This window comes from Pleurodeles waltl, chromosome 12 (assembly GCF_031143425.1).
Source record: "Pleurodeles waltl isolate 20211129_DDA chromosome 12, aPleWal1.hap1.20221129, whole genome shotgun sequence".
Lineage (NCBI taxonomy): Eukaryota > Metazoa > Chordata > Amphibia > Caudata > Salamandridae > Pleurodeles > Pleurodeles waltl.
This window is the reverse complement of record NC_090451.1, coordinates 667,807,039-667,834,642: the sequence shown is the minus strand read 5'-3', so window position 1 is coordinate 667,834,642 and position 27,604 is coordinate 667,807,039. Positions and strand designations below refer to the sequence as shown.

At 41.4% G+C, this 27,604-nt stretch overlaps 1 protein-coding gene and 1 long non-coding RNA gene across 4 annotated transcripts in view; one reads left to right on the top strand and one right to left on the bottom strand.

The window, feature by feature from the left end:
* Positions 1-15,025, top strand: part of BNIPL (BCL2 interacting protein like) — an 85,716-nt gene extending 70,691 nt beyond the window's left edge. For both annotated transcript variants that reach the window (XM_069218511.1, XM_069218512.1), the window contains exons 9-10: positions 3,709-3,807; positions 14,354-15,025. In XM_069218511.1, coding sequence (XP_069074612.1) covers positions 3,709-3,807; positions 14,354-14,378 — 124 coding nt within the window. In that variant the 3' untranslated portion in view covers positions 14,379-15,025. The remainder of the gene's footprint in view (positions 1-3,708; positions 3,808-14,353) is intronic.
* On the bottom strand, positions 9,564-27,474 carry LOC138268653 (uncharacterized). 2 transcript variants are annotated; one of them, XR_011200046.1, is made up of 4 exons: positions 27,286-27,474; positions 21,443-21,498; positions 13,755-13,852; positions 9,564-9,648 (listed from the first exon to the last, which is right to left on the bottom strand). It is a non-coding gene; the product is annotated as an uncharacterized lncRNA (long non-coding RNA). The 2 variants fall into 2 exon arrangements; XR_011200045.1 differs by lacking the exon at positions 21,443-21,498 and having other exon boundaries at positions 9,568-9,648; positions 27,286-27,421.
* Positions 27,475-27,604: the final 130 nt, after the last annotated feature.

Genomic DNA, 27,604 nt, shown 5'->3' with positions numbered 1-27,604 from the left:
TTGGCTGGGCTAGTATTGGTGTTTTGTATATATACGTGTGTGTGTATGAGTATGTGTGTGTGTGTGTGTATATATATATATATATATATATATATATATATATATATATATATATATCCAATTTCTCCTCATTCCATACGATCGCCCTGTATGAATCTGACACTTCAGGTGAACAAAGCAGAACAGCACAATTCAGTAAGGTCAGGAAGTAGTCCTTTTTATTTTCTTAAATCCATGAAAAAATGTAAGTGCTCAGGAGACAGTAGCCTATGCATTCCAATATATATATATATATATATATATATATATCACTGTGCACCTACAGGGTATTTTTTGGTGTCATTAAACCATCAAAGCCCCGATAAGGCAAGTGTCTGCACAATCACTTCATTTGGAGATCAGATTGCACTGTAATATAATCTACCACCTGACGATGGGCTCTGCATAGATCTACCAACATGTAAACAACTTCAAACAGTATCTCTCAAAATGGGGCCAAAATGTCAGTGTCCTGAATCAGTTGATTCAAAGTTGCTCTGACATGGAAGTTAGGAGGATTAGCTTGTCTCATTAGTTTAGGTTTGGTATGTATTGTACTTGAACCAATTATGGCATACATATTGTTTTCAACACTTATGTTGAAAGTCTTTGAATAAGCCTCCTTCAACCACTGGCTTCCTCTGATCTGCTACCATGAGTTATTAGCTTCTTACATTGTTAATTGTACTGTGCCAAAATGCACTAACCTCTGCACTTGAAATCCAGTGTGAACGGTGCACATTACCTTCTCTCACTATCTCCACCGATAACCACATAAATGGGGATGAGATGGCAAGTGGTAGAAATAGGAAAAGGGAAAAGTGATAAGAGACAGGTTGCATCACTTTTGTTGACCCAGGACATCTGCCTGGATGCAGTGACTATCTACGTGGCAATGAGGAATTTGTCATAGGCAACTTCATATTTAAATGTAATGGCTACACCTTAGCCACCAACTCTTTGCAATCTGATGTAGAACTTGTGATTCCAAAAAAACGAAACACATTACACACAAAATAATCAGTACTTCAAAAGAAATCCACTAGCGCTTCCTCCCATGACTTGAATAACTACCTCAAGCTTTGTCACTATACACTCTTTTATAGATGATGAGTTATAGTTTTTACTTGACTTCTGTAGAACAGCAACAGTAATTTGCAATTTTGGCAATATGATAGTTGTGCAGCCCTTACTACCCCTACATTGGAGCTGAGCCACATGCCTGTAGGGGGTGTGTGATTGGAAGAGTGATGTCTTTGCTTTGGGCCTTTATGGGAAGTGTATCAAAGTTATAAGCGATGAGCACGAGGTACAGGTTTCATGTTGTGGGGTGCAGTGCTTAGCTGCTTGAATGAGAGATGGATGTTAACTTTTAGAGCATGAATAATATGGCCAGCTCCAATTAGCTCTACAATAGGTGCATGGCATTTATGCATACATGAATAACAATTTAAGAATTCTTTCAGTTCTGTCACATGATAACCACTAGCAGTAATAAAAAGTCGGCGGCCTTAGAAGAGTTCATGTATATGTTCGCAAAACAGTCAAAGAATGTTTTTCATTAACAAATTACTCAAAATTATTTTCTGTAGTCTCAATATCCAGCAAAACAATTCATAAGAACCAATAGGTCTTGGCAATGACAGACATAGTCCGTGTAGTGAAGTTGAAGCTACAAAAACATTGTATTACGACTATCAAGCAAAGATGCCAAGAGCCACAAGGAAAGTTATAACCAGATATCCTACAAGGCCTTTGTATCTCCACAATATGCAGGCTTTTAAGGCTTACTGGCAATAGTAGTTTATTGTTGGAATGCTATAATGTAGATTACATTGCCTGCGTGTGAATACTGACTCAGTGCAGACATGCCAAAACTCGTTTTATAGTTAAAGGGGCGGTGCCATGGGGCGTGACAGGGACGGAGTGGGCAGGTGTGTTTGGCAGGACATCTCGGGCCAGCCAAACACACGTGCACTGGGCTCTCTCCAACCCGGCACTCCGTTGCCAGGTTGGAGAGAGCACGCAGAGGCTCCCAGCCTGCCTCGAATTGCCAAGCCAGGGAGCACCGGCCAATCAGACCGCTGCTTTCATGCTTCCAGGAGCATGAGAGCAGTGTTTGGATTGGCCGCAGGGCAGGCTGGGAGCCTGTGCCTGCCGTGGATGTTGAAGAGCGGCACGGCAGCAGCAGGGAATCGGGTTAGTGTTTTTTTCATTTTTTTAAATTTTGCTCTTTTCCCCCAATCCTCCCCCCGCCACATGCCGCCAAGCCCCCTTTCCGCACTGCAAGCCGCTCCTGACCTTAGCACTGCACTCACTGCACTAACGATGGCTGCTCCCTTCAGCAACTGATGATAGTAGCAGTGACATTCATGCAACTCCATCCATAATGGGAATACACATTTATAAAAGAGAAAAATTGCCACCTGATTGTGAAAAGATTTCACTATTTGGCAACTGTGTGTCAAGAGTTCATCAATTCCTGGGCTACTGTTTGCAACTCTCAGAACGTCTCATGAATTGAATCAGTCTCTCGGGTATATATCTGCAGAACTTTACATGTCTCTTGAGTCTTGTATAATAACGTACTATAACTATTGGACCTAATGTGAGACAGTGTGCCTGCAGAGATTCAATCAAGTGGCACAGAAAGCACTAAATATATTCTATTTCTTTTGAAATGGCAGTGGGTTATAGATAAGGATTGAAAGTTCAGACTGCCAGCTGTCTCAAAGGGACAGTGGTGGGGAGAAGGGTGCTGTATTGAAAAGTATTGGCAAAATATGGTCCTAAATGATACTGTGACTTAAATACTAAGTGCCAAAATATTGTGTCAGGATATGTACCTATCGAAATACTATATTTAAACCCACATACATGTATCTTGATGATATATCTTCAAATCTATAGGTCCTACATATACCTACCATCACAATGTTTTGGTTCCCCATGTATTTTGTTTACGGCAGTGTTTCTCTCCTCACTGTTCTGAAACAGGTGGGAAGAAATGCTTAGGATAGATTGTTAGGCCTGACCTATTAACAGGTTAAGCTGTCTTCCAGCCTCATGTCATATAAAAAACAAAAAAACTATCCTCTTTATCCACTAGCCTTTCCATCTGTCATTCACATTTTTACTTCGCCCACCAAAGGATTAACCATGGAACAATCGGTAAACTGACTTCAACACTGGCTCTTTTGCCCGATAAGCGAAGGCATTCTGCCTGATCACATAAGCATAGCCACGTAAAAATAATGTAAATTCTGTGCCAGTGTTGGTGGACTAATACAATGTTTTGCAATTTTTTTTTGCTTTTTATGATATTTTTTTATTGTTTTAGTATTTTTGGGGGTTTAAATAATGCCTTCAGTTGAAAGCCAATCTTATTTTCCAGTGACGTATATTAAAGCTGAAAAGGGTTTTTAAATCTGTACCAGGTTCATCATCACACCTACTGGTCTATTACAATTGTAATCTTTTAGGCGATAGTTAATTCATTTCTAATTTAAGACTTCTATTGTAGGCACATTGTCACATGGATAGAAGGTGGCATTTATTTTGGTTTTAGTACATTACCACATTATTTGCAATAAAAAATCACCACTGCATTAGTTTGCAAGGCTAGAATTTGTTGTTTTTACTGTAACACTTTGTTCTTCACTTTTGCAGCTCTAAGTTTGGGAGGAAAGTCCAGTTCATGAACAGCCTGTGGGAGTTGTCACAACTCATTTCATTGGACCACGTGCACATTCCAGAGTGTATTAGACAGTAAGTCTGCTTCCAATCCTTTTTATATGAACTGGACACTTTCACAAGACAATGGTATGTGTAACAAAACTGAGAACTGGCTGGTATTATAGTCCTCCTTCTTTCCATCAGGTGACTGACAAAGCATGGCTGGTAGGGCTTGAATCTGCTCAAGCCACTCTCCAATCACAAAACCTCTGATGGGTACAACGAAGAGCAGCTATCATCCTCTCCCCGGATCTGCCCTCTCCAAAGAATGGTGTACATGAAGCACACACCAGGGATCCATACTAATCAGTCAATCACAGACACATGGCTGATTACTGATATATACCTTAACAATTATCAGAAAGGGACATTCATTTTTCCATTGTCATTGATAACGGAGCCTTAACTCCCGGCCATCAACATATATCAGATGGATAATATTACTAGAGTATTCCACATAACAATCTGACCTAAAAATGTTATGGTATCTCCCATCTCCAAGCCACTCACAAATAAGTGTTCAATACAGGACCCTAGTACCCACTGCCTCCCAGCCATTGCCAAACACTATGCCATTTGTAGACAGATGATATTCCACAATTTCCAGTGACAAACATCACTCAGATTACAGGAATGGTGTACCCACTCGATACCTTAGCTTTTGACCATAATGCATTATCCTACACCTTCCAGACATTGAGAAACACCACAACGATTACCTCTCAGGTAATTACACGCCTTGCCGACTGTAGAACTCCCAACTACAGTTACTGAGAGACACCATGTAGTTGAACAGTTAAGGTCATCCTTTATCTTATAGCAATGATGAACACAATGTCAGCTACAGTATATGGTATCCCACCTACGGACTGACCAATCCTGACATGGGATATCCAAGTCACAAATATGTATACTGTTCCGATTATAGGTGAGTGGTAAACTCGCCTCACAGCCTTTGATAAACACCAGGCCCATTACAGGTCAAAAGTATCTGGAAACTCAAGGCCATTTTGATACACCAGACCAGGGTTCTGCAAAGTCGGTCCTGAAGAGCCGGGTCCATGCCAGATTTTTAGCATATCCACATTTAGAAAAATGTAGATTTCTGAAACATCTTTTTTCTAAATGTGGATATGCAAAAAATCTGGCATGGACCCGGCTCTCCAGGACCGACTTTGCAGAACCCTGCACCAGACCAATTACTTCTCAAGGATATCACCTGTCTTCAATTTATGACATATACAACACATTTTATAGGACATAAGTATTTACCCCACACCGCAGTAATTGACAGACACCATGCGTATTATATACATGTACTAGTCCGATTTCCCAGCCAATGACTGACTCCAGGATGATGACAGAGTGGAAGTTTCTCAGCCCTAGACAGATACCCTGCAGATTATAAAAAAGGGTCGTACACTACTCCCAGTCACTGAAGGACACAATGCTGATTACAGGCCAGAGTGCCCCCACTTTCCAAGCGTTAACAAACACCATTTAAACTACAGGACAAGAAAATCAGTCGCCTCATTGCTTTTTGTGATGCCATGCCAAATATTAGTGACATATGTCAATCATTTGGTTGTATGGCAGGATATTGTGGACAAAAAACGTGGGACCAAAATATTGAGACCTTAATATCAAGGAACAAAATATCATGAAGGATGGTGCATATAAGTAAGTACGTTTTTTAAATGCAGCTCGATTTTCTCTAAAGAAACATGACTGAGTTTAAAAAGAAAATCTTATTTTTTTTTAACAGCAGTTCCAAAACACTTTTTTTTTTTTAATTCACCACGGAAAAGAGGTCCCGGGGGGCTCTTAACCTTTTGTGAATAGGAACAATCTCCTGTGAGGTCTCAGTAACTTTACAATGTTTTGCGACCAGATTTTGGCTGTAAAATATTGATCCTTTGCATACGGAATCTGTATTTTGGAAAAATGCCTTTGACACACCCCTTCCAGATATCGAATTGGAATCTATTCACAGTATCGTATGAACTGGAAAATCTATTCTGACTCCTAAAAAGGATTTAGTGTATCTGGAATGGTTTTTTTTTTTTTACAGTTGCACATGCTGGACTGGAGTGTTTGCGAAAGTAAGAATGCTTATGAGATAGCAAAGGAAACATGCACACATATTTATGGTGTGAAATGAAGGCTATAAGGGCCTACATTTTCGTGATTATGGAATTTTTAAATGAAAATATATAATGTATATTGACTTAATCTCATATTCAATATATAACAACAAGATTATTATTTATAATGCACAGTGTTAGAGCAGGGCTCAAAAAATCCTAAAAATGTTACTAGACCTGCAGGTCGAGTAACTTAAATAATCTACTCACCTAACTGTACTTAACCTGTAAACGGGTCTCAAACTGTGTGATCCTAGGCAACTAGTTTACAGAGTCGCCTTTTTTTTTTTTAATTCTCACATGTGATTGCACCTTCAAATATGTGAACTCAGCATTTCTACAGTACAAAAAACCTCTTTTGTTAGATTAAGTAGACTACATTTTGCTGCATGCATCACAAGAATCTAGCCCCCATAACCTAGGACTTCTTTTAGTTTACTAACAACATTGCCATCAGGGCAGGAATGTTTCTCGGTTTGTTTAAACGCTCACTTTTTATAAATATATCACTAAACCATGATGTGGTAACATAGTGTCATCTACACATAGTACCTTTCCAAGAAATGTCCAAAAACCTCTCCACTAACTTGCAGCTTTATTGATCAAACTATATAGTGTATTAACAATCTGTGAAAATTAGGTTTCAGAAAACATATCCTTTGCACATCAACATGTAAAGTATTCTGATTTGCTTTCATCCAATTAAAATATTTTTTCATCACACAGAAATATTTTAAAAAGGGCTTTCACAACTACTGAAATATATTTTGAAATGTTTGCACAGTTGACTTAGGAATTCCACATCCCTGTTAAATGATTATCGCCCGACGCCCGGGACATCTTGTTTGGGGTCAAGGGCAACAAGTTTTTATGTTTAATTTGTCCTTGGGACAAGTAGGCCCAACCCTCTGCAGCACAAACCCTTTGGCTGCCTGTTTACAGAGAGTGGAACTCTCTGCAGTTGAGGTAATGTGTTTCCAAAAGATAATGCTGTTCGAACTTGTATTTATGGTTCATTATTTGAAAGCCTTCATTATTAGGGTGAGTGCTGTAAATAAATGTTTTAAGGTCACACTTCACTACTGACGTTGGTTCCAGTACAAAAAAAAATAAAACGTGTATACACATGTTTGAAAAGTTTAGGCTATGAGGCTAAGTATAATGCTCCCAGAATGCTCTCTGATTAGATGCAAATGAAGTGTCATTTAGTAAAATGTGTTGATGCATGCTAGTATTTCCCAAAAATATTTCTAATGGAAAATCTGTGTAACCATTTTCAACACGATTATGGGAAGCATGAAAATAAACAAACACTGACAAAGCCAACTGATCTGACATATTTTTATAAGTCTTTTAGTTTCATCAATGCGTGTCTTGTTTTGACATGGCTTTTGTAACACTTTATTGTTGTGGGAGCTATCAGGCCCTCAACATTGTAACAAACACTGGCAAAAAAAAAAAGTTTTTGAAATCTAAAAGCACACGTTGCCACCAGTGGCATAACAACGGCCCCGCAGCCGCCCTCCATGGGGCCCCTTCAGCACAGCACCTGCCCTGAGTGAGTCTGGAGAGGGGGCTCCTCCATGTTCTTTGCAAAGGGGCACCCTCCAGTTTCGTTACGTCACTGATTGCCACTGTAGTTCCTGACACTGAACAAAACTACTTTGTGTGCCAATATGCTCCTTGTGGTAGAGCAGAATGCGATCACACATAGTAAAGCCAGCCGAAAGAGAGAGAAATAGAAGTTTAATAAAAACAAAATGTCTTTGTTAACACCAGACCTAATTATGGACCAAGACCCACATGTAGGTAGCTTTTTGCATGTCGCAAATAGCGACTTTCGCTGTTTGCGACGTGCAAAAAGCATATTGCGATGCACAAACCCAGTTTTGCGATTCGGTAACCTGGTTACCAAATCGCAAAACGGGTTTGCGACTCGCAATTAGGAAGGGGTGTTCCCTTCCTAATTGCGACTCGCAGTGCAATGTAGGATTGTTTTGTGACCGCGAACGCGGGCACAAACCAATCGCAGTTTGCACCCATTTTAAATGGGTGCTAACACTTTCGCAAAAGGGAAGGGGTCCCCATGGGACCCCTTCCCCATTGTGAATGTCACTGTAAACATGTTTTCAGAGCAGGCAGTGGTCCTGCGGACTACTGCCTGCTCTGAAAAAATGAAACGAAAACGTTTCATTTTTCGTTTTTGTAATGCATCTCGTTTTCCTTTAAGGAAAACGGGCTGCATTACAAAAAAAAAAAAAAAAACTGCTGTATTGAAAAGCAGTCAGACATGGTGGTCTGCTGTCTCCAGCAGGCCACCATCCCTGTGAGGGCCGCTATTCGCAAGGGGGTCGCAAATTGCGACCCACCTCATGATTATTCATTTAGTGGGCATTTGCGAAGCCCTTGCGAATCACAGATGGTGTCAGGGACACCATCCTACATTCGGATTTGCAACTCGCAAATTGTGAGTCGCTCTGACTCGCAATTTGTGGGTCGCAAATCTGAACCTACCTACATGTGGCCCCAAATTCTTAAAGAAAGTCACAAAAGTGCACCCATGGTATATGTCGTACCCCTATCAAATATTTGTGAACTGTATTTTAACATGGGTAAATACGCATGTGTAGATTTGCTCATGTGAAAATCTATTGAGCATTTGCAAGTTCATTTTCTCTCCAGCCACTTTCTTCCCAACCCTGGAAGAAGTTCTAATTCTGCCATTGTCAGGAGTAAATGTCCAACCTTTCTTAATTATTAGAGAGAAGCTGGTGAAAATCTTTAAAACATGCAGGTTAGTAGGTTTGCAGACTCAAAGGCATTCCAGCCCTGGAACTATTGCTTACTGCTTCCTCCAGCCCCAGTATGCAGATCTGCAGAAAGGTGGCAAAATAAGGAAATTGCTGCAGTAGGGATTGAAACTCCAAGTATTCAAGCCCTACTATGGTAGTAGCCCTGACATAATCAGAGAGGCTAATATCAGAGCTCTTACATAATGAGATTGCTGCCATAATTTGTCGCCACACTACATGGCACCAAAGAGACAAGTAGATCTTTTTACAGGACAAGTAGATTTGAGAAGCAACCTGTCCCCTGGACAAGTAGATATTTTAATAAATTCCACACCCCTGATTTAAATGTTGTGTGTTTAGGAAAAAACTGACACCCTGTATCCTTTTTATTTTACATTCTAAGCAGCAGGTCACACAGTTCACCTTACAAAGTCCTGGAACTCTGCAGTCAGAAGGAACATTTATTGTAAGAAAAACTGACTTTTGACCTCTGTGAACAGTGCAAATGTGACATAAGAACAAGATTTAAAGGCAACTTTTATTGCCCCTTCACTTTTCAAATGAACAGAACACCTGTTTAGTGTCAAATCGCCAGAAAGGAGGAGTAAGTATTAAAAATAGCTCGACCTGATCAAATAAGACTCGCCAATGCGAGTGGATTTTTCGAGCCCTGTAGAGGTATATTTTGGGAACAGGATGGATTTATAATACTTTTGGAGTCATTTTTCTCACAATGGAACTACATTGGTTGATTGGTGTTTCAAAATAATACGTAAGGAGACAGGTTTACTAGGGGGAATGCCCACATCATAAAACCCATTGCTGGTACTGTGCACATTTCTGGTGTACTCACTGATTCATGGTGGACCACACTGCAGACTTTAGGAGAGCTTTCATAATGGGGCGCTGCCAGTGCAAGGTGGCAGAGAGATGAGCTGCTAAATTAAAAAAAAGATTCTGATTAGTGTTACTGACAACTTTTGGAGACCAGAGAGTACAGCTTTATCTATGTTAATGCAACACAGGACTTAGGGGGTCATTCAGATGACCGCCAGGGCCAACGACCGCGGGAGCACCGCCAACAGGCTGGCGGTGCTCCCATGGGCATTCTGACCGCGGCGGTACAGCCGCGGTCAGAAACGGAAAACCGGCGGTGTCCCGCCGGTTTCCCGCTGCCCTGGGGAATCCTCCATGGCGGCGCTGCGGGCAGCGCCGCCATGGGGATTCCGACCCCCTTACCGCCAGCCTGGCTCTGGCGGTTTTGACCGCCAGAACCTGGCTGGCGGGAACGGGTGTCGTGGGGCCCCTGGGGGCCCCTGCAGTGCCCATGCCAATGGCATGGGCACTGCAGGGGCCCCCTAACAGGGCCCCACCAAGATTTTCAGTGTCTGCCAAGCAGACACTGAAAATCGTGACGGGTGCAACTGCACCCGTCGCACCCCTTCCACTCCGCCGGCTCCATTCGGAGCCGGCATCCTCATGGAAGGGGGTTTCCCGCTGGGCTGGCGGTCGCTCGCCAGCCCAGCGGGAAACTCTGAATTACCGCGGCGGTCTTTTGACCGCGCAGCGGTATTCTGCCGGCGGGACTTTGGCGGGCGGCCTCCGCCACCCGTCAAAGTCAGAATGACCCCCTTGGTCCTGAACTTTGGACTGGAGTTCACAGTAGGTAATTGTTGATCACATCGCAGACACTGACAAAGCCCAGTTTAATCAGTTTGAATTAAGGTTGACGGAATCACCCACTTACCAAGCATGACTGAACACCCTGATGATTATAGTACAAGGGTTTACCAGCCCATAAAAAGGCATTGTGCTTATTCAATGTCCCATTATCCCCTACCCTTAGTCAAAGAGGTCACAATATTCACTTCTACCGCAAGAAGTAAGGTATTTTTAAAATGAAAAGTTCTTTATTCAAAATAAACATATGTTTTGTAAATAGGTTGGCAAGCTTGTGCATTCAGTGAGGTACTTAGTTCGACTATGGTATTTGTTCAGAAAGAGGAAAAGCCACATAGCATGGGTGTAATATTTATAAATTGCCCTATTTGGTGATTATCGTGGGTCATCTTATTCTTTTAGTAATCTGTCAAACAAAGTGAACTTGGCAGCACTTTTTTAAAAAAATGATGCATTGAGTCAAGTGTAAATCTGTGTTTTTCTTCAAAAGCCCCATCTACTTCTATGCTTTCTCTTTCTTTCAACAGCTTTACCAGTGTGTGGTTGTTTGTTGCACTTTTCCTTATGGCTGTTTAGCAAAATATTGGTCATAGCACCTTTCTTTGACAGGCCACTTCACTAAACAGTGTGCATCAGTCGCTCTACATTTCTTTTATCTGATCAGTAATAATTAGAATGATCTACCAGACAATATCAGAAAACCTGACAAACTCAAGATTTTCAGAAAACACATGAAGAATTTATTGTTCTACTGTGCCTCGCCAACCTCTCTTTGATCTGATTTAATATTCTTTCAGAGATTAGGTAACTCGTGTTAGAGTTTTTAGTATTGTAAAGAAATTGGCTGAATACTTCATTAAGCACTAAAACATATTTACCTAGTGGTTTTGTCTCCATCACCTCAACTTATTTATGCTGAAGTTTATTATCCTGACTCCAACTATGCCCCAAATGAGACGCGGATCCCTCAATCTTCAGATATTTTACACTTGGTGTGCTTGATGGATCACTGTACCATGCTCCTATTGGGTTTCAGAACTGATCAATACCTAGTCATCAAAACAAGTTATCCTTTTTGCAGCAACAAATATTTTCTTCATAATATGTTGAAAAGATGCTGCTGTGGATGCTGGGCCAAATGGCTTGCCAGCAAAATGATAATCCTCCGGTGGTAATGAAAGATGTCAATTGTTTGGATTCTTCCTCCACTTCCGCTTGGTGGGTTTCTGATGACAGATCGAGCACACTAACCTATTTTCTCCAATTCATCAATGTATCAGCAATTACAGGGGGGATTCTGCAAACCCTACACTGTCAAATAATTAAACAAGTCACACATTTTAAACAAGTTGTGTGGTTGGTGGGCAATTGTGATTTGACTTAACCATTCTAAAACTTGCAATCGTTTACTAATTTACTTTCCTCCAAGTTTTCAAACTCTTTGTACACCTGAATCCACAACAGTCATAGGTATCTTTCATTCCTTATGCTTAACTGGTCCAGTAGTACTTCTCAAAGCAGTTCTGTACGAGAACCAGAAGCTTCTTATTCTATTAGGCCAATACTTCCGGGTATAATTTTGCCATAGACTCCAATTTGATACCACTGGTCACTTGAATTACTGGTACACCACTACTTGGATTCAATGCAACCTTCAATCTTACCCTATACAACCCATTATACCTACTTATACCTAATGCTATATTCCAGGGATGTGGCACATTTCGAGGATTACAAAGTGGCCATTATCATATCTGAAAGAAACTCCCTTTAAATTCACCTGAGGTATACTGGCATTCAATTCTCACATTTTCCTCAATTCTCTTGACCGGGTTTTATTTCCTCATTTGTTTCTTGAACTTTTCCCAGCAGTATTCACACTTCTTCCCCTTTTTATTACTCACCCAACCTACACATATTTTACCTGTTTTGATTCCTTGGGCAAAGGTTATGACAACATTCAGTCTGAGTTCACACACCAGCCATAGTCTTCTGCATTTTCGGATTACCAGTTTTCATTATCAGTTGGTGATTTACATACACTTCACTATCCTCCTTGAATTTACAATTAGAGGCCCTAACAATGCAAATCACTGATCACAGGTTTCTCTAAAATCCTGGACGCGGGACAATAACTTAAATGTGTCAAAAATACCCCTACATTTTGTCTCAAAATACTACTCCAATAAGCTTGTTGGTTTAAAAAAAAAAAAACATATCTTGGCTATCGCTTCCTCCCATATAATCTTCAACAAGCAGCTGAAACCTTTCACCATCGAACAGTTTAATGACAAAGGTGTCTTTATATAGTATTTCATAGTCGCTGTCACCACATGCACGGGGAAAATATCCTTCCACTACACTGATGATATCTTTGGGTCCACTGTATTGCCAGAACTGGTAGGGGCATATAGGTCTGCATGTTAATCCGCATAATGCAACACACTAGTTCCATTCTTACCACACCTTAGACAATCTTCCTCTGGTTTCCTCCTGCTAGTCACTGTTTCTTACATTCCCTTTAAGCATTTCTACAGTATGTATCCCTCACAAGGAGATACTGCATTAAAGTGCTGGAACTGAACTGAAAGGCTGGCTTACATTACTTATACTTTTTTGGGGGGAGACGTGGATGGGCAAACAATTCACTGCTTATTCCATCACACAGTGGAATTTCATTATCTCCATCTCTTGTCTCTTCCACTTTCCCGTATATGCAAAGATACAAAGCTTTTGATACCAACCAACTTGTACTTCACGTTTACTTAACTCGCCTTACAACAGCGAGCAGTTCCTCTCTTGTTTGTTCTGTTACTCCCATTGTGGTAACTGTCTCAATCTACATTTACAAGTACCATGGTAGTTAAAAGTCCAGTCTAGCTACTCAGTTTTCATACCCACTTCTGATGCACCCAGGATAAATGCACAGGTGAGCTCTTCACCTGGAAGACATTCAGTGATTTAACAATTGAGTCTTCCATATTTTGCGTCTAATGCAGTTATATGTTAGGGACTTTCTAACTCTATATAAACCAAGACTACCTTGCTTACTTTAGCTTACTTAGTTTACCTTTTAACATCAACCACAAAAAACGTATTCACAACAGACTTAGCACACTATAATATTGCTCAACAATATAAATGACCATTTATAGAGTACACACCAAATATAATTGTTTCTTGGCTCACTCGTAGCTATGTCAGCATGACTATTTTTTTCAAATATTTCTGAAGTTATCTTAGGAAGTATACACTTTAATACATGAAACTCAATGTACTTTAATTTACAGTGATAATAAATTAACAAATGTCAAAAAGTGGTAAATGATTTTCGAATTGAAAAGAGTCTATTGTTACATTTTACCTGCCAAATGGCATAATTATTTTCGTGGCTCAGCTCGTACACTGTGAGCGCTCTGGTCTGACTCGAGAACAGCTCAATAAAGTCTGTGGCTTGCCAACCTAAAAAAACATATATATTAGAGAAATATGATTTGGAGATGCCTGCACTCTTCTTTAAACATGGAGCAACAAATGCTGATTACACATATTATCCAACAGTTATGAAGAAATAAACATCAGCACAGCAGTGAATTTTAATCTTTGATCATTTTAATGCTATGGTTCATCACAATGTCAAATTTGCTAATTATATAACGGAAACCTACACACAGTACTAAAAGTAACGTACGTAAGATATTGCTTGCTCTCATGTTGCAAGTAGTTTGTAGTTCATCAATATGGCGTCTCTCTATACATTCAAAGGAAAGAAATGGATTTCATTTTGTTGCTTACCAACAAGCAGCCGGAAACTGTATCCGCAATTTCAAGGGGTAAACTCTGGACTGATTTCACAGAAATAATGTAATTTGTGAGTGTTTTTTCAGTTGGTGCTAATAGGATATGCTTCTTGTGAATTATGATATATTGAAAAATGCTGACATTTGTGTGTTTTCCCCATAGGTTGGACCAGGAGCTCAATGGCTGATCTGACCAAAGAAACTACAATATTTTAACAGAGGTAGTAAAGTCTGTTCTGAGGAGTACTTTATGGGGAAACGAGTTCTTTACGCCGCCTGATTAACTTAAACAGTGGCCGCAAAGAGGACAAAAAATACAACTATTGCATTTGAAAAACACAGGAGAACTATACAACAATAAGGAGAATTTCAAGATATTTTGATCAGCAATCACAAATAGACGCCGAGTTGACTGGAACTCCAGTTTCCACTGCCATTTTTATACAGAAACTAGTACCAGTTACTTGTGATTTTTATGGCCTACCAAAGACTATTAAAACTTGCACACTACACATTTTCTTAAGGAAAGCAGGGATTCTTCAGTAGCCAGAGGAATTGTGGTTTATTCAGCTAACATTTTGGGTTTTATGCTTTTACGACCTATAAACATTGGTCTGTCCCTCAGACTTTTCTAGTACAACCACAACAAACCACTCACTTATGACGATGATCAGTCTAATTAAATTCTACATATGTTTAATGGCAAGATTGTTGAACTGAGGACAGAAGAAAACATTAATTTCCGTTTGTTGAATTCATTCTGATTGTATTTACAGTGTACGTATGGGTTTGTAAAAAAATGATAAACACTAATTTCCGGGTGTTACAAAGTTAATTTTCTTTCAAAGCAGTTGTCTCGAAGCTTTATGCAGTGTTTTGAATTCGGAGAATCAAGGATACAAAAGCTGACTCTTTCTCTCACCAACGTGCTCGTTGAAGCATAGGCTCCTCTGGAAATGAATAACGATGGTGCAACCTTTCACAGGTGCTTTACAACAGATATTTAGTTTTGCACGCATGTACACAGAATACAGTATTGTGTCAAGGAGTGACTGGAGGGTAGCCGGATTCTGAGAGTGGAAGATGGCTGTCATTGCATTGCGATGTAGTGTCTCTCTTTAGACAACTAGAGCAGAGTTGGTGGGGCCTGATTGGGTGCATAGCTGGAGACTGGTTGCCCTGTTTGTTTGTTTGTTTCTTGCACTATTTTGTCTCTCCACTGATGGTGCATAGGTGGGTCACGAGCCATCATGGATAGTAAGCTTGTCTGTTAAATAGATGGGGGGCGTTCATGATGACTTTCTACATGATGCCGCTGGTAATCGGTCTCAGCTCAACCCAAAGTGAAATTAGCAAAAATGCTGCAAATCTAGCTCTAGCCCACATAGCAGCATCCATTGTACTTTGCAAACACCACGGAGGTAAGGGCTTCAGGTGTGACTGCTCATGCTCACAGTGCTACCTCCCTTATCACATCAGGCTTGTGACACTAAGATATACACGTGCCATGTGGCAAAAACAACATGGTAGATAAGCTGCACCGAAAAAGTGCATGGAGATGCGAGTATGTGGAATGACTCGTAATTTCCCAATTACTGTCATAAGTTTACTATCCTTTAGGCGGAAACCCAATGCCACATGGGTGCACAAATCCCATTGATGACATTAAAATACTGTGTCTTCAGTAAAGCAATGCAGGGGTGGCATGTTGTTATGGTACTGAGAACACACAAGAACCAACGTGAGTGACAGTACCCCGAACTATAAGACAATCTCAGAACACTGAATTCAAATAATATTGCAACCTACCAAAATATTGGGGTCTAACTATTGACAACCTCAACATTGTGAGGTTAAGTATGCACATTTACTTTTGTTAACTCTACATATAGATGCTTTTGGCCCAGAATATTATGGGGAAAAGCACATAGAACAGACACCTGAGTAAAGTGGTGAGCTATAGAGGTTTACAAACTAGGGCATCTGTTTAAGGGAAGGAGGGACATATCACAGGGGGAGGTGATGATGAGGAACATCAAATGAACACTACCAGAGGAGGGCAGCAGTGAGGCCTAAAACCACCAACCCCCACACATGCATCTTGCACCAGACCACTGTACTTCCAGACATTCTACAAATTATACTATACAGGAACCATGACTCTGAGGAGCTAGCCTGTTTTGAACGGTAAGATAGGCATGTAACAGGAGGTTATACTGCCAGGAAAGAGCAAAGTAGTAGCCCAAGTAGCACTGTGCCTTGTGCCTCCATGCATACGGTTAAAGAAGAGTACAATCCAGACAATGCTACCCTTCAGCCATCCCCACTTTCTACTGGAGATGCAGCTCTCTCCCTAAATTGATCACTCCCTGTCCAATCATACCCAACCATGTAAGTGTCATAGTCACGACTGTGGTTGACTGATTTTACACCTTCTGCAGTGAAAGTATGTAGTAAGTACACACAAATGCTGAATAAATGTTCATGTTAAGAGTTCTGGTACTCTCTTACATGACTGGTGGTTAGGGGCGTGGGTAGAATGAGCCTTCCTGTTGGGTTTGCTCAAACCTCCCCACAGACTGTGACATAGCTTCACACCACACTCTTGATTTCTGTCCCGATGAGCAAAGTACATGCTACCTGTCCAATCATGGCAGCACAGAATGGGCAAAGGACGAGAAGGAGAAGAACAGCAGGATGAACGGAGCTCAGCTAAGTGAGGTACACAAATAGAGGGTTAGATTTAACATTTTTTCACGTAACCCAATGCAGGAAGACAATTTGCTGGGTTGCATGAACAAGAGAGGGCAGGAATGCGCCATATCAATCAGTCTGCAGCCTAGCACCAACGCAAGCACCACCCATGTGCCACGGAACAAGAGTGTCTGTGTTACAGGATGGATTGTTTTTTTGTACAAAAAACGATCCGTAGAGACTTATACCCTTTCCAAAGTGTGCTGCAGAACACAGCACACTTAGAAAGAGAAAACAACATGGAGATAAATATATTTCTCCTCGCCACTTAATAAAATACTGCTGTACAGTCAAAACATAAAGTGGTAATAAAGTTAAATTATTACCGTTTTATTTTTCAATACTGCCGAGCGTCGGGCAGGGCCACTGGTGCTGAGTGGCTGCAGCAGGGAGGGAGGAGTGTTGGGCACTTAAATTTAAAGTCTGCATGTCACTTGGGCCAGCTGTCTTGTGACAGCTAGCCAGACACGCGCACTTTAAACCTCTCCAACCCAAGCTGTCTTATGCAGCTGGGTGGAGTAGGCGCAGGCCTCCAGTACCTGAGAGGGCGTTGAGCTAGCATGCTCAACCAATCCTGCCACTTCTCCCACGCTACTTAAATTATAAGGAGCATGAAAGGAGTGCCTGGAGTCGTTAAGGTTGTTGGGCCTGAGACCACATGCTCCCTGTACGGCCCTGTCCTTATCCCATGGACAGGTTCAAGCAAACTGATGTTACCGTCCCTGTTAGGCTAGGAGTGTGAGAATCGTCCACCAGAGTATAAGGAGCAGCTCGCAACAAGTGAGGAGCTCCCCTGGGTGTAGCGAGCATAGCACATCGACACATCATCTGCAGCCTCATCAAATAAAAGGCCTCCGGGCCCAAGGGGCCGCACTGCTCTCCTGAGTTTGGATTCCATGGAAACAAGAAGTCTCCTCTACGTGATAACGAGCAGAGATGGTTGTAAGCGTGGGTCATACCCTAGAGTACATAACATATTATACAGTTGGAGCAGCGTCACAGGAAAGTGAAGAGATGTAAAAAATTTCACTTTTTAGTTAGTTTTTAAGCCATGATTGGAACCAACTTCGCATGGTCCCAGTATCAGCAGTGTAAGGTGGTAACCACGTTGCTTCGTTCGTTCACTCTCAATACGTCTATATTTTATACATTTTGTGGTTACTTTTTTTTCTATCCCCTGCAGTGCAGTCTCAAAGCGCCTGGAAATGGGTTGGTATGTTGGCACTACACAAAACATCCGTCACTGTCATGGGGCGGGGGCACAGCCAGGGCAGCAGACAGTGATGGATTCCTTTATTTGGCAATTGGCCTTTTTGAGGGAGAGAACATAATATTTTCCATCTGCCTCAGGATGACGGCCGCGGCTGGGCCTCTCCGGTGGTGCAGCATTTTTGTGGTTTGGTTTGTAGGAGTGTTCTCCGATTAAAAAAAAAAACAAAAAAAAAAAACGGAATGAATCCCGAAATTGATCCCATTTTGATCCCTTCTTAAATATGTGGTATTCTGGTGAGGCTTTTGGTTCTTCTCAGCTTTTGGTGGTCCTACTTCTGTGGTGAAGCAGAGCGAGAGGGAAGGGGCTCTTCTGCACCCCGTACGAATGTTTCCAGCCTGGACCATCTTCATCATCAGCTGTTTAAGGAGCAGCCAGACACGTCAAGCGAGATCACCTTCCCCCAATAAGCAAGTTTCCCGCAATAGTGAAGAACACGAAAGGAGGAGGTGAGCTAGTGGGTAAGTACGTGTTTCATTTTTAGGGTTGAGCCTGCGTTGCATGCGTATCGCAGCAAGACGCTTTAGTATATAGAAAAGGGCTCGAAGACCTGTCAACTTCACATCAGTGTTTTTTATTGGTTCGTGGGCTTGCTAAATAAAATCTGCTTGCTTTCATTAGTCGAAGGCACGCATACGTCATGCCTTTTCCGGTGGCTAGCCCTCCTCGAGCGCAGCAACCAAGTACAGAAAACATGCGAGGCTCGCAGTTTTCCATCGGGCTCGTGGACTTCTTTTTCTCTAATTTTTTACGAGTGCTATCTCGCTTGGCAGAAGTCGAGGGCTTTACATAGTTAATTTCACTTTTTTGGGTTACTTACATAAATGCACTTTTGCCCGATAGGTGAAAAGTCAAGTTAGGATTTTACAACGCGATCAGCTCTAACATGAGCAAATGCGAGACCCGTTGCATTGTAAATGCTTGTTAATATTATAACCCATAGACAGGGACTGTGAAAAACTTGAACAGCCTTCAGCCTCAACTCCAGAGCTCTGTGTCATGGTCTGTTGTAAACATTGTTTATAATGAGCCATGGTTGAGAGCTTTATCGTTGACCCTAAAGGCATTCACTATATCTCAGTGCCTGTTAGTGGGTCAAAATGACTGATTTGTTTGCCCTACCACTGATGCCTGCCACCAGCAGCAGCCACTGTTTTACATCCCACTAATATTCAAACTTCTTGTAAAATGACTGGTTTGATATTTTTTTATGATAGATAGACAACTGCAAGTGTGCCTAACTGCAAAACCAATTATTCTCATCATAACTTTTACTTCTTTCATTGACATAAAAGGTATATCTATGCCAAAATAAAGCAACCCTAAAAATTGTGCAAATGATCAATTCATGTAGAATAAGGTGTTGAACTGTCACCTCGCTGGGGGCATTTGACATTTCTGCAATTTATATGTACGTTAATCAGAAAAAAAGACAGCACAGCATCGCATTCCCTGTCTTGTTCATCCCATTATTCTCAAAAGTTGGTTCCAGTATAATCTTCTACCTAGCCAACTGCATTACTGCATGGCAGTGTGATTGTGTCCACAGCTTTTGTATTAAAATCCACTGAACATGTTAAATGATTATCGGGAATCTTCAACCACAAGCTTCAGAAAATGTGGACAGATTTGGAAGCGGCAATTAATGGAAGGTTTTGATCTGATCATTTGGATAAATAATCAGGTATTGGGAATTAAGTTTCCATTCACATTCTGACTATCCTGGACTGAGGCTGTAGGACCTGGCCCTTTTGGCAGGATCATCCCCAAACGTTTTGCCTTCCTCCTCCTATTTGTGCTGAATTCGTTTTTGTTGGCCTTAGGGACTCTATGCACTTTACCACTGCTAACCCGTGCTAAGGTGCTTTTTCTCTTCGCTTAAAACATGGTAATATTGGCTTATCCACAAGTAGAATAATTAATTTACTTATAAGTGCCTACTAAAGTGCACTACGTGAGCCCAGGGCCTGTACGTTAACTGCAACTTGGTGGCCTGCAGCACTGATTAAGTAGCCCTTTAAACATGCCTCAGGCCTGCCATTGCAGAGCCTGTATGTGCAGTTATAAACTGTCATCCTGATATATATATATATATGTCACCCCTAAGGTGGCCCTAGACAGCCCAGAGAGCAGAGTGCAATGAATTTAAAAAGCAGGACATGTAATGTTAAGTTTTACATGTCCTGCTAGTGAAAATGTGTTTTTCACTAGTGCAAGGCCTATCTCTCCCATAGTATAACATTCGAGTTGCCTTAGTACGTTTTTTAAGTGTAATTTCCAATTGGGACAAGATATTTCTTTCAAGTTTGGAGTCTCTGGAAACACAGTTTAAAATCCTAACTTATGGTTCAGTTGGATTTTAAATTGCAATTCTGAAAATGACATTTTTAGAAAGCAGGCATTTCTTTGGCGCTTGCTGCCGGTCTCTGATCACGTCTTGGGTGGATGACAGTTGGGCTTTGTGTATTCCCCCTAGACAGCCACACACAATGAGAGCTTAGGCGTGATTTGATTGTTATACTCGCAGGGTGGAAGAAGTTGGACCCAACCTCACCTACACCTGAATAGGCTGTGTCCTGTTCACACACAAAGGGGTGCATACCCCCCACCCATAGTGGGTCTGGAGCCAGGGCAGGAAGGGCAGGACCTCTGTGCATTTCAAAGGACTGTCTCAGAAGTCTCCCCAACTTCACAGGCACCACTGGGTATAAGAATTCAATCTTTGACACCATAACTTCAGTGCATTTCAGCACCTGTGGATACTCTGCCAGAATTTTTCCCATGTTGTATGTGTGCTGCACATTGCAGCATACAAGCAAAGTCAGAAAAGGAAGGAGAAATGAAAAAAAATCTCCCTTTAACGCTTGCTTTTAAAAGGCATTAACTTTTGGCACCAGACCCTGTCTACTATTGTTTGTAGATAGGGTTTTATGTGAAAAGGCATGGGTGGCTGCATGGGAATGCCCATGTACCGCCCATGTAACGCCCACGTGGCGCTAACGCAAAGCAGTGCTTCGTGCTGCTTTGAATTACTTTTAGGGTACTTTCCAGCGCAAACCGAGTAAAATAAATTAGTAAAAACATTTGTGACGCTAACCAAGCGCAAAATGTTTGTAAATCTCCCCCCTTGGTGTCAGGCACTGAGAGACTATTACTATACCTGACATAGCAACACTGGAAAACCGACCACAGAACGTCAGGTTGGAAGAAAGATACAAACATATATACCTCAGGTGAACGCAGCAAGTCCTTGAACTTGTGAAGAGGTACATCAAGTGAAAGCACTGAAAAAAATAAATAAACAGAAGCATTTATTAATATGCAGACTGGAGGAAAATTGACAAATTGTTTCATTTACACCAAGCCGACTTAATATAGGTCAAATCAAAATATTCTTGCAAGAGTGACGCACTATTTAATCCTCTGCCATAACCAGTAAATGACATTCTATTCTATTCCGAGGTACCTGTAAAACGCAAAACTACTTAAAGGCTTCTCAGCGCTAGAACAGTCATCATAATAGCTAGCTCACCACCAAGAGAGAAACTAGCTACAGTAAAGCCAGGCTTTCAGGGCCTTACGGAAAGAAAATGAATTGGTCAACTGACGTAATTCAAGTGGGAAAGTGTTCTGAAGTCTGCGGGCCAGATGAGACATAAACAGCCTCCCCAGCGAGATCTACTGATCTTAGGAACCTGTAGCAAGTGTGCTGAAGAGGAGCTTAGCGACCTCCCAGGAATGAATGGGGTAGCTGACGATCTTAGCAAAAGAGGGCCACTCTAAAAAAAAAAAGTGGTCAGTGAAAAATGCATAAGGCCGCAAATTACACTTGTTGCTCCACTTCAAGCCAGTGAGGATCTTTCAGGGCCTTTTTTGCAGATTGGTACCTCACGAGATTTATAAGGAGCAGTGCAGCAGCATTCTGAGTGACATGCAGGCTTTTGATCACATATTGAGGCGACCCGAGGTACAGGTTATTACCATAATCAAGGCGTGAAATAATAAGAGCCTGGAAAATTAATTTTCTGGATAACACAGGAAGAAGATTAAGAACCTTTTTCAGCCGTCTCAGGACACTAAAGCAATCAGCAGCAAGCTTTTTGGCTTGGTGCTCCATTATGAGGCTGGAATCCAGGCACATCCCTAGTCTTTTTATCACAAATTTGGGGCTTTGGAGCCTATCCAGCCAGTACGGCACAGGTGACAGGACTTTCTTACTGTAATTGTTACCCAACAGTATAACCTCAGTCTTTGTCTTCATTGAGCTTCAGTTTACAGCTGGCCATCCACCCGGCTACTTCCTGAAGGCAAGGGGGCCAGTCTGGGGTCGGGGAGTTTGAGATCACCAGCTCGGTGTCACTGGCATAAGAAACCAATGATAACCTGTAGGAATGCACAATTTCAGCTAGGGCGTACATATAAAGATTAAAAGGGGTGGGACTCAGGGATGACCCCTGAGGCACACCACAACTCAAAGGGAGTCTTTCGGAGTAACAGGAACGATCAAACATCTTAAATGTTCTATTCCCCAAAAAGGAGGAGAGCCATTTCAGTGTGCAGCCGTTGATACTCACTTTTGATATTCTATGGATAAGTGTGGTATGATCTACCGTGTCGAAGGCTGCACTGAGGTCTAAAGGAATAATGGCTGCCGAACCTCCTTGGTCCAACAGTCGTCTTACTTCCTCGACTATTGCCAGCACAGATGTTTCTGTGTTATGCTGTGGTCTGAACCCCTTGGTCCAACTGTTGTCTTAATTCCTCGACTATTGCCATCACAGATGTTTCAGTGTTAAGCTGTGGTCTGAACCCCTTTTTTGCGGGGTGGAGGATTTTGTTGGGCTTAAGGAAGGCAGAAAGATGTTTGTTAACATGTTTTTTTCAGGAGATTCAAAGGTCCTGTTAACTGAAAGATTGGCCTATAGTTACTCAGGCAGAGGGAATCCAGAGAGGGATGACGTAAAAGGGACTACACTCACTGTGTGGGAGGACAGTTAAGAAACTCCACATACACTTGTGCAAGCTTAAAAGAGACCCATGTATCTTTCGTCTAAAGAGGACAAAGGCACAGAAGTTCTGCCAGAGGAAAACACTTCTGCTAAGGATTTCTCTGAACTCTTCACATTATGACTCCCCTTATGAAGCTTCCAGTTCTCAAACACTATGTACATGTCCCAGTCCTGTATTTAACCCGTGTCTGCTTCGGCTGCTGAATTACCTGTTTTCTCATGCTGCCACATCAGGCCAGCGAGAGTCCACAAACCTGGAGAACTGACTACTGTGGGTCAATAAATGAGTAAAGGGGAGGTGTAGTACTGTCGATATTAGCATACTGTACTGAGCATTAGTGCTGAAACTGTTCTGATGCGTGTGTTTTGGCAGTAAGCGGTTGAAACTCCTGAGGTGGTGCCTTGGCTGTTCAGAGGACTATTGAAGGAAAACAAACAAGATGTGTGAGTTCAATTCAAATATTGATGGTGCACCACACTAAACAAAATTAAGACGTCCAATTCTTAAATATAAGTCCATTTATATCTTCTCTTTATTCTTCTTTTCTTTAAAAATAGGACACCTTCGTAGTAGAAACAGCCTTATTCTTCTTTTCTTTAAAAAAAGGACACATTCATAGTAGAAACAGCCAACGCGTTTCGTCCTTAAGACAGGACTTCTTCAGGGTTCCCAGAAGCTGTCACTGGATACCTCTCATCCAACTGAGTCATCATATGAGCCTGACATCATTGTGTGCAGTCACTTGTCAATGCTGGATGTTTAATATCTCGATTTGCCTCCCGAAAGAAATTCTCTAAACATCCGATTACTTCTGCTTTGCTATCGAAACCAGAAGCCAAAGAAAACCAATCGAAAAGCTACTCCGCGCAGATGTGTGAGTGCATCTAAGAGAAATACGAAAACAATATGCAACCTTACCTGATGCTGTACATAGTTATACATAAAATCATTCGTTCAGCAACTATTTCAGTGTCAGTATTTCTTAGATGGCATAGACTGTGAGCAATTTGGTTAGGAAGGCAAGGGGTTAATTTTTTTTCATACGATTTTGGTGTGTCTTTTTTTTTTTTTTTTTTTTTGCAACATCAGGCTGCTGCATGCAGCTTCATGCTCAAATACAGGTTTAAGGTATGAGGAAGAATGCTACCGTGGCCAATTACTGACACTATTTACTTCACATTCTGCTGAACATGAGTTAATAGGAAGTCACTATACACCCATGCACACTGCCATCAAACTCGATTCAGGCGGGAGACTCCCAATTTGTACACCAAAACTAGCATTATTTTAACTGCCTCCTGCCTAAACTTCCCTCTGCTTCAGTAGAAGTCAATAGGAAAAATACATTCCCCCAATCTATTTTTCTAAATCTCCCACGTTTCTGTTCTAAAATGTCGGAATGCATGAGACAGCCCTAAAGGTTTGAAATGTGGGAAAAGCCCCTACACCCTTTGCAACACCCCACAGGAACCAAAGATTTTGAACAAAAGTTTCCCTACGGAATGGCCTATTGAATGATCATATTCGGCCTCCATGTCTGTTGCACAGTGTCAACACTAGCATCTTTCATTTGACGAACACGAGGCCACATAAATCAGAAAGGCTGTAACAGAAATCACTAGTGCATGGGGTTCTTTACTCCTCACACTCACGTAAACCTGTTTGTTCACACTCTCCCACTGCATGGGCCCAATGAGCACACTGTTGCCAGACCTGCCAAGTACCACTCATCACATGTGATAGTAACGCAAATTGGCTAAATGTCTGCAAGCCTGTACGGTCAGGGATTAGTCAAGCAAATCAGGTGTTTATTCCTCTCAATAGCTGTTACACCCATATGTGAACTCGTCATATCACTTAGGAAAAGCAGGATGGCAATGTGTTCCACCCAGAAAACAATTCACCTTGATACATACATGTTTTAGTTTTAATCTCACTCGTGGCATGGGGTGACATGTACATGAATTAAAAGCTTAGCAAACCTTGTATATCTAACAACAGTTAAGCTCACAGTTTTGCTTTTAACAGAGTAAATGCGGCATACATACCAATAGTCCGTGGCGACAGTTGTTTTATACACGAAAAGGCTGATCTGCTAGCTTTCTTCCTTATTAAAGGCAATCCACTCTAATACCAGTCAGAAGAGAATAATAATATACCAATCTGTGCCTAAATCCATAGATGTAACCATCCCTGATTATCATAGGCATCTTTGGGATATGTGGTAAATTACTACTGATTGCTACTGTTATACACCCTGAAACCATGTTATATCTTGAGACTTTACACTATCACGTCTGCTTTAATGGCAAACAAATGAATTTAATCGTCAATACGCTATCAAACTTGCAAACCAATGTTCCTGACTGTTTTGCACTGTCACGTTGATGATATACAATTAAATTTATGATGTAGTACATGCTCTAAAATAACTTGCTTGTAAGGCACACTGAATAAGGGAGAATACATGACTGGCCAAAGATAACACATTTTGGAGAAGTGGAGAAGCTGGGTTTCAATGTAGGCCTCATGCTTGCTAATCACTAAACCACATCTCCTTTTGCCTTCTTAGAAGGTGCTTTTGTGTGATGAATTCAAAAAGATGAACAATAACATTCGGTCTTTATTTTCGATGCAAACAAATGGTAGTCCCATCAATCAACAAACAGCAGCTAGGAGGTCACCTGTTATGTTAGCAACACATTTTGCAAGTCCTGGAGTTTTACCCAAGACCACTTTACATTCTGGGATTATGGGGACAATACGGCATTAACTTTAGTTGATGGTTGGCTGTTTTAAAGGCTATGTGATTTATCACCTACTAGTTTGGGGCTATTTCACAGGATGTGATCACATTCCTACTTATTAGGAGTATAACGTGTTTATGGTTATGGTTAATTATGGAACAAAAATATTTCCAGGAGTATCATTAGAAAAAGGAAGTAGGTCTATAATTTTGCATAAGCATTCAGAAAGGATACTGTGGTTTGAAGCCATTTCTAGACCATTACATTGCACAAAAGGAGCAGTGGAGTACTAAAACTTGAAAACAGCCCCTCCCCCTTCATCAAGACAGGCTGAAGAGCCCCCCAAACTCACATCCGTAGGGACTTGGGGGGTGCCCCCCTCCAGTACAGGTAAGCCTGCCCACCCTCGCACCGCAGGGGCATCTGTTACGTCCCTGAAAAGGGGCAGTTACAGATATTTATATCATTGCTTAGACATACCAGCTTTGTTCTACTAGTGATAAAGTGTCACTCTAAATGTCACACATAACACGTTGTAATGTCACACAAGTACAATAAAAACATGAAAATGTCACACATGAGCATGCAGAAACCTTGACAGCTATGGTTGCCTAGGACAGCTTCCTCTCCCTCCTAACTGTGCTCCCCACATGCCAACTCTTCCCTTCTCACTGTTCTCCAATTCTAAATAGTTCCAAATTTAGTTTTTCATTTTTTATATGCAAGAGTCTAAATGATCGAAATAAAATTAAGACTTCAATAGTGATCTGATTAGATCAGTTAACATTAAATTGCATAAAATACTAGTCCAATAGTGGGCCTGGAAGCCTAGCATGAAGTACGTGGCACCATAAATATGCACTGCATCTACAATACAGATAAATAAATTCCCAATATACTACCCATGTAACATCGGGTGAGGAGGTAGCAAGAGCTCTGAAAGTTACATTGACGCATTAGGGGCTAGACAGAGCAAATTGACTTGTCTACATGTCAACATTTTCAAAACGCAAGGAAGGAAACTTTGAAAATAAATAGAGGGAATTAATTTTTCACATTGACCTACATAGAAGCAGAGGCAATTTTAGGCGGAAGGCAGCTAAAATAACGCCATTTAATGTTCGAAATCGGTAGTCTCCCGTCTGAATCGGGTCATTTATGGACATGTGTCTATAAAGTAATATCATTTGGGGAAGTCTCAAAGAGATATTTGAAGAAAAAGAGGTCGAAATTTAATTACCCGATGCATTTTTAACCTAAATGTGAATAGAGAAACTCTAAGAGGAACGAAGGTAAAATAACAGACGGTTTTACCTGAAAAACTGTGATTTTCAGTGATTAGTCTTCAGAAGTAGCGTGTGCACAACATCTAAAATATGTGAATAAAAGGCTGCTAAAAGCATGGCAGGAGCCAGGGCGGCAGCGCACGTCACCCGCACCTGAGCTGACGTAGTTTGGAGACACAGTGGCACGTGCATTCCACGGTAATGACCAACTGACGATAGTTTCCAAAAGCCAATCGGAATACCCGCACAAGGAGCCGCGGCCACCCAGCCAATTAACTAATTTGTAAGAGGGACACCAACCAATCCATTGACAACATCGCCTTTCCCCAATCCTAGTCAATGACAAT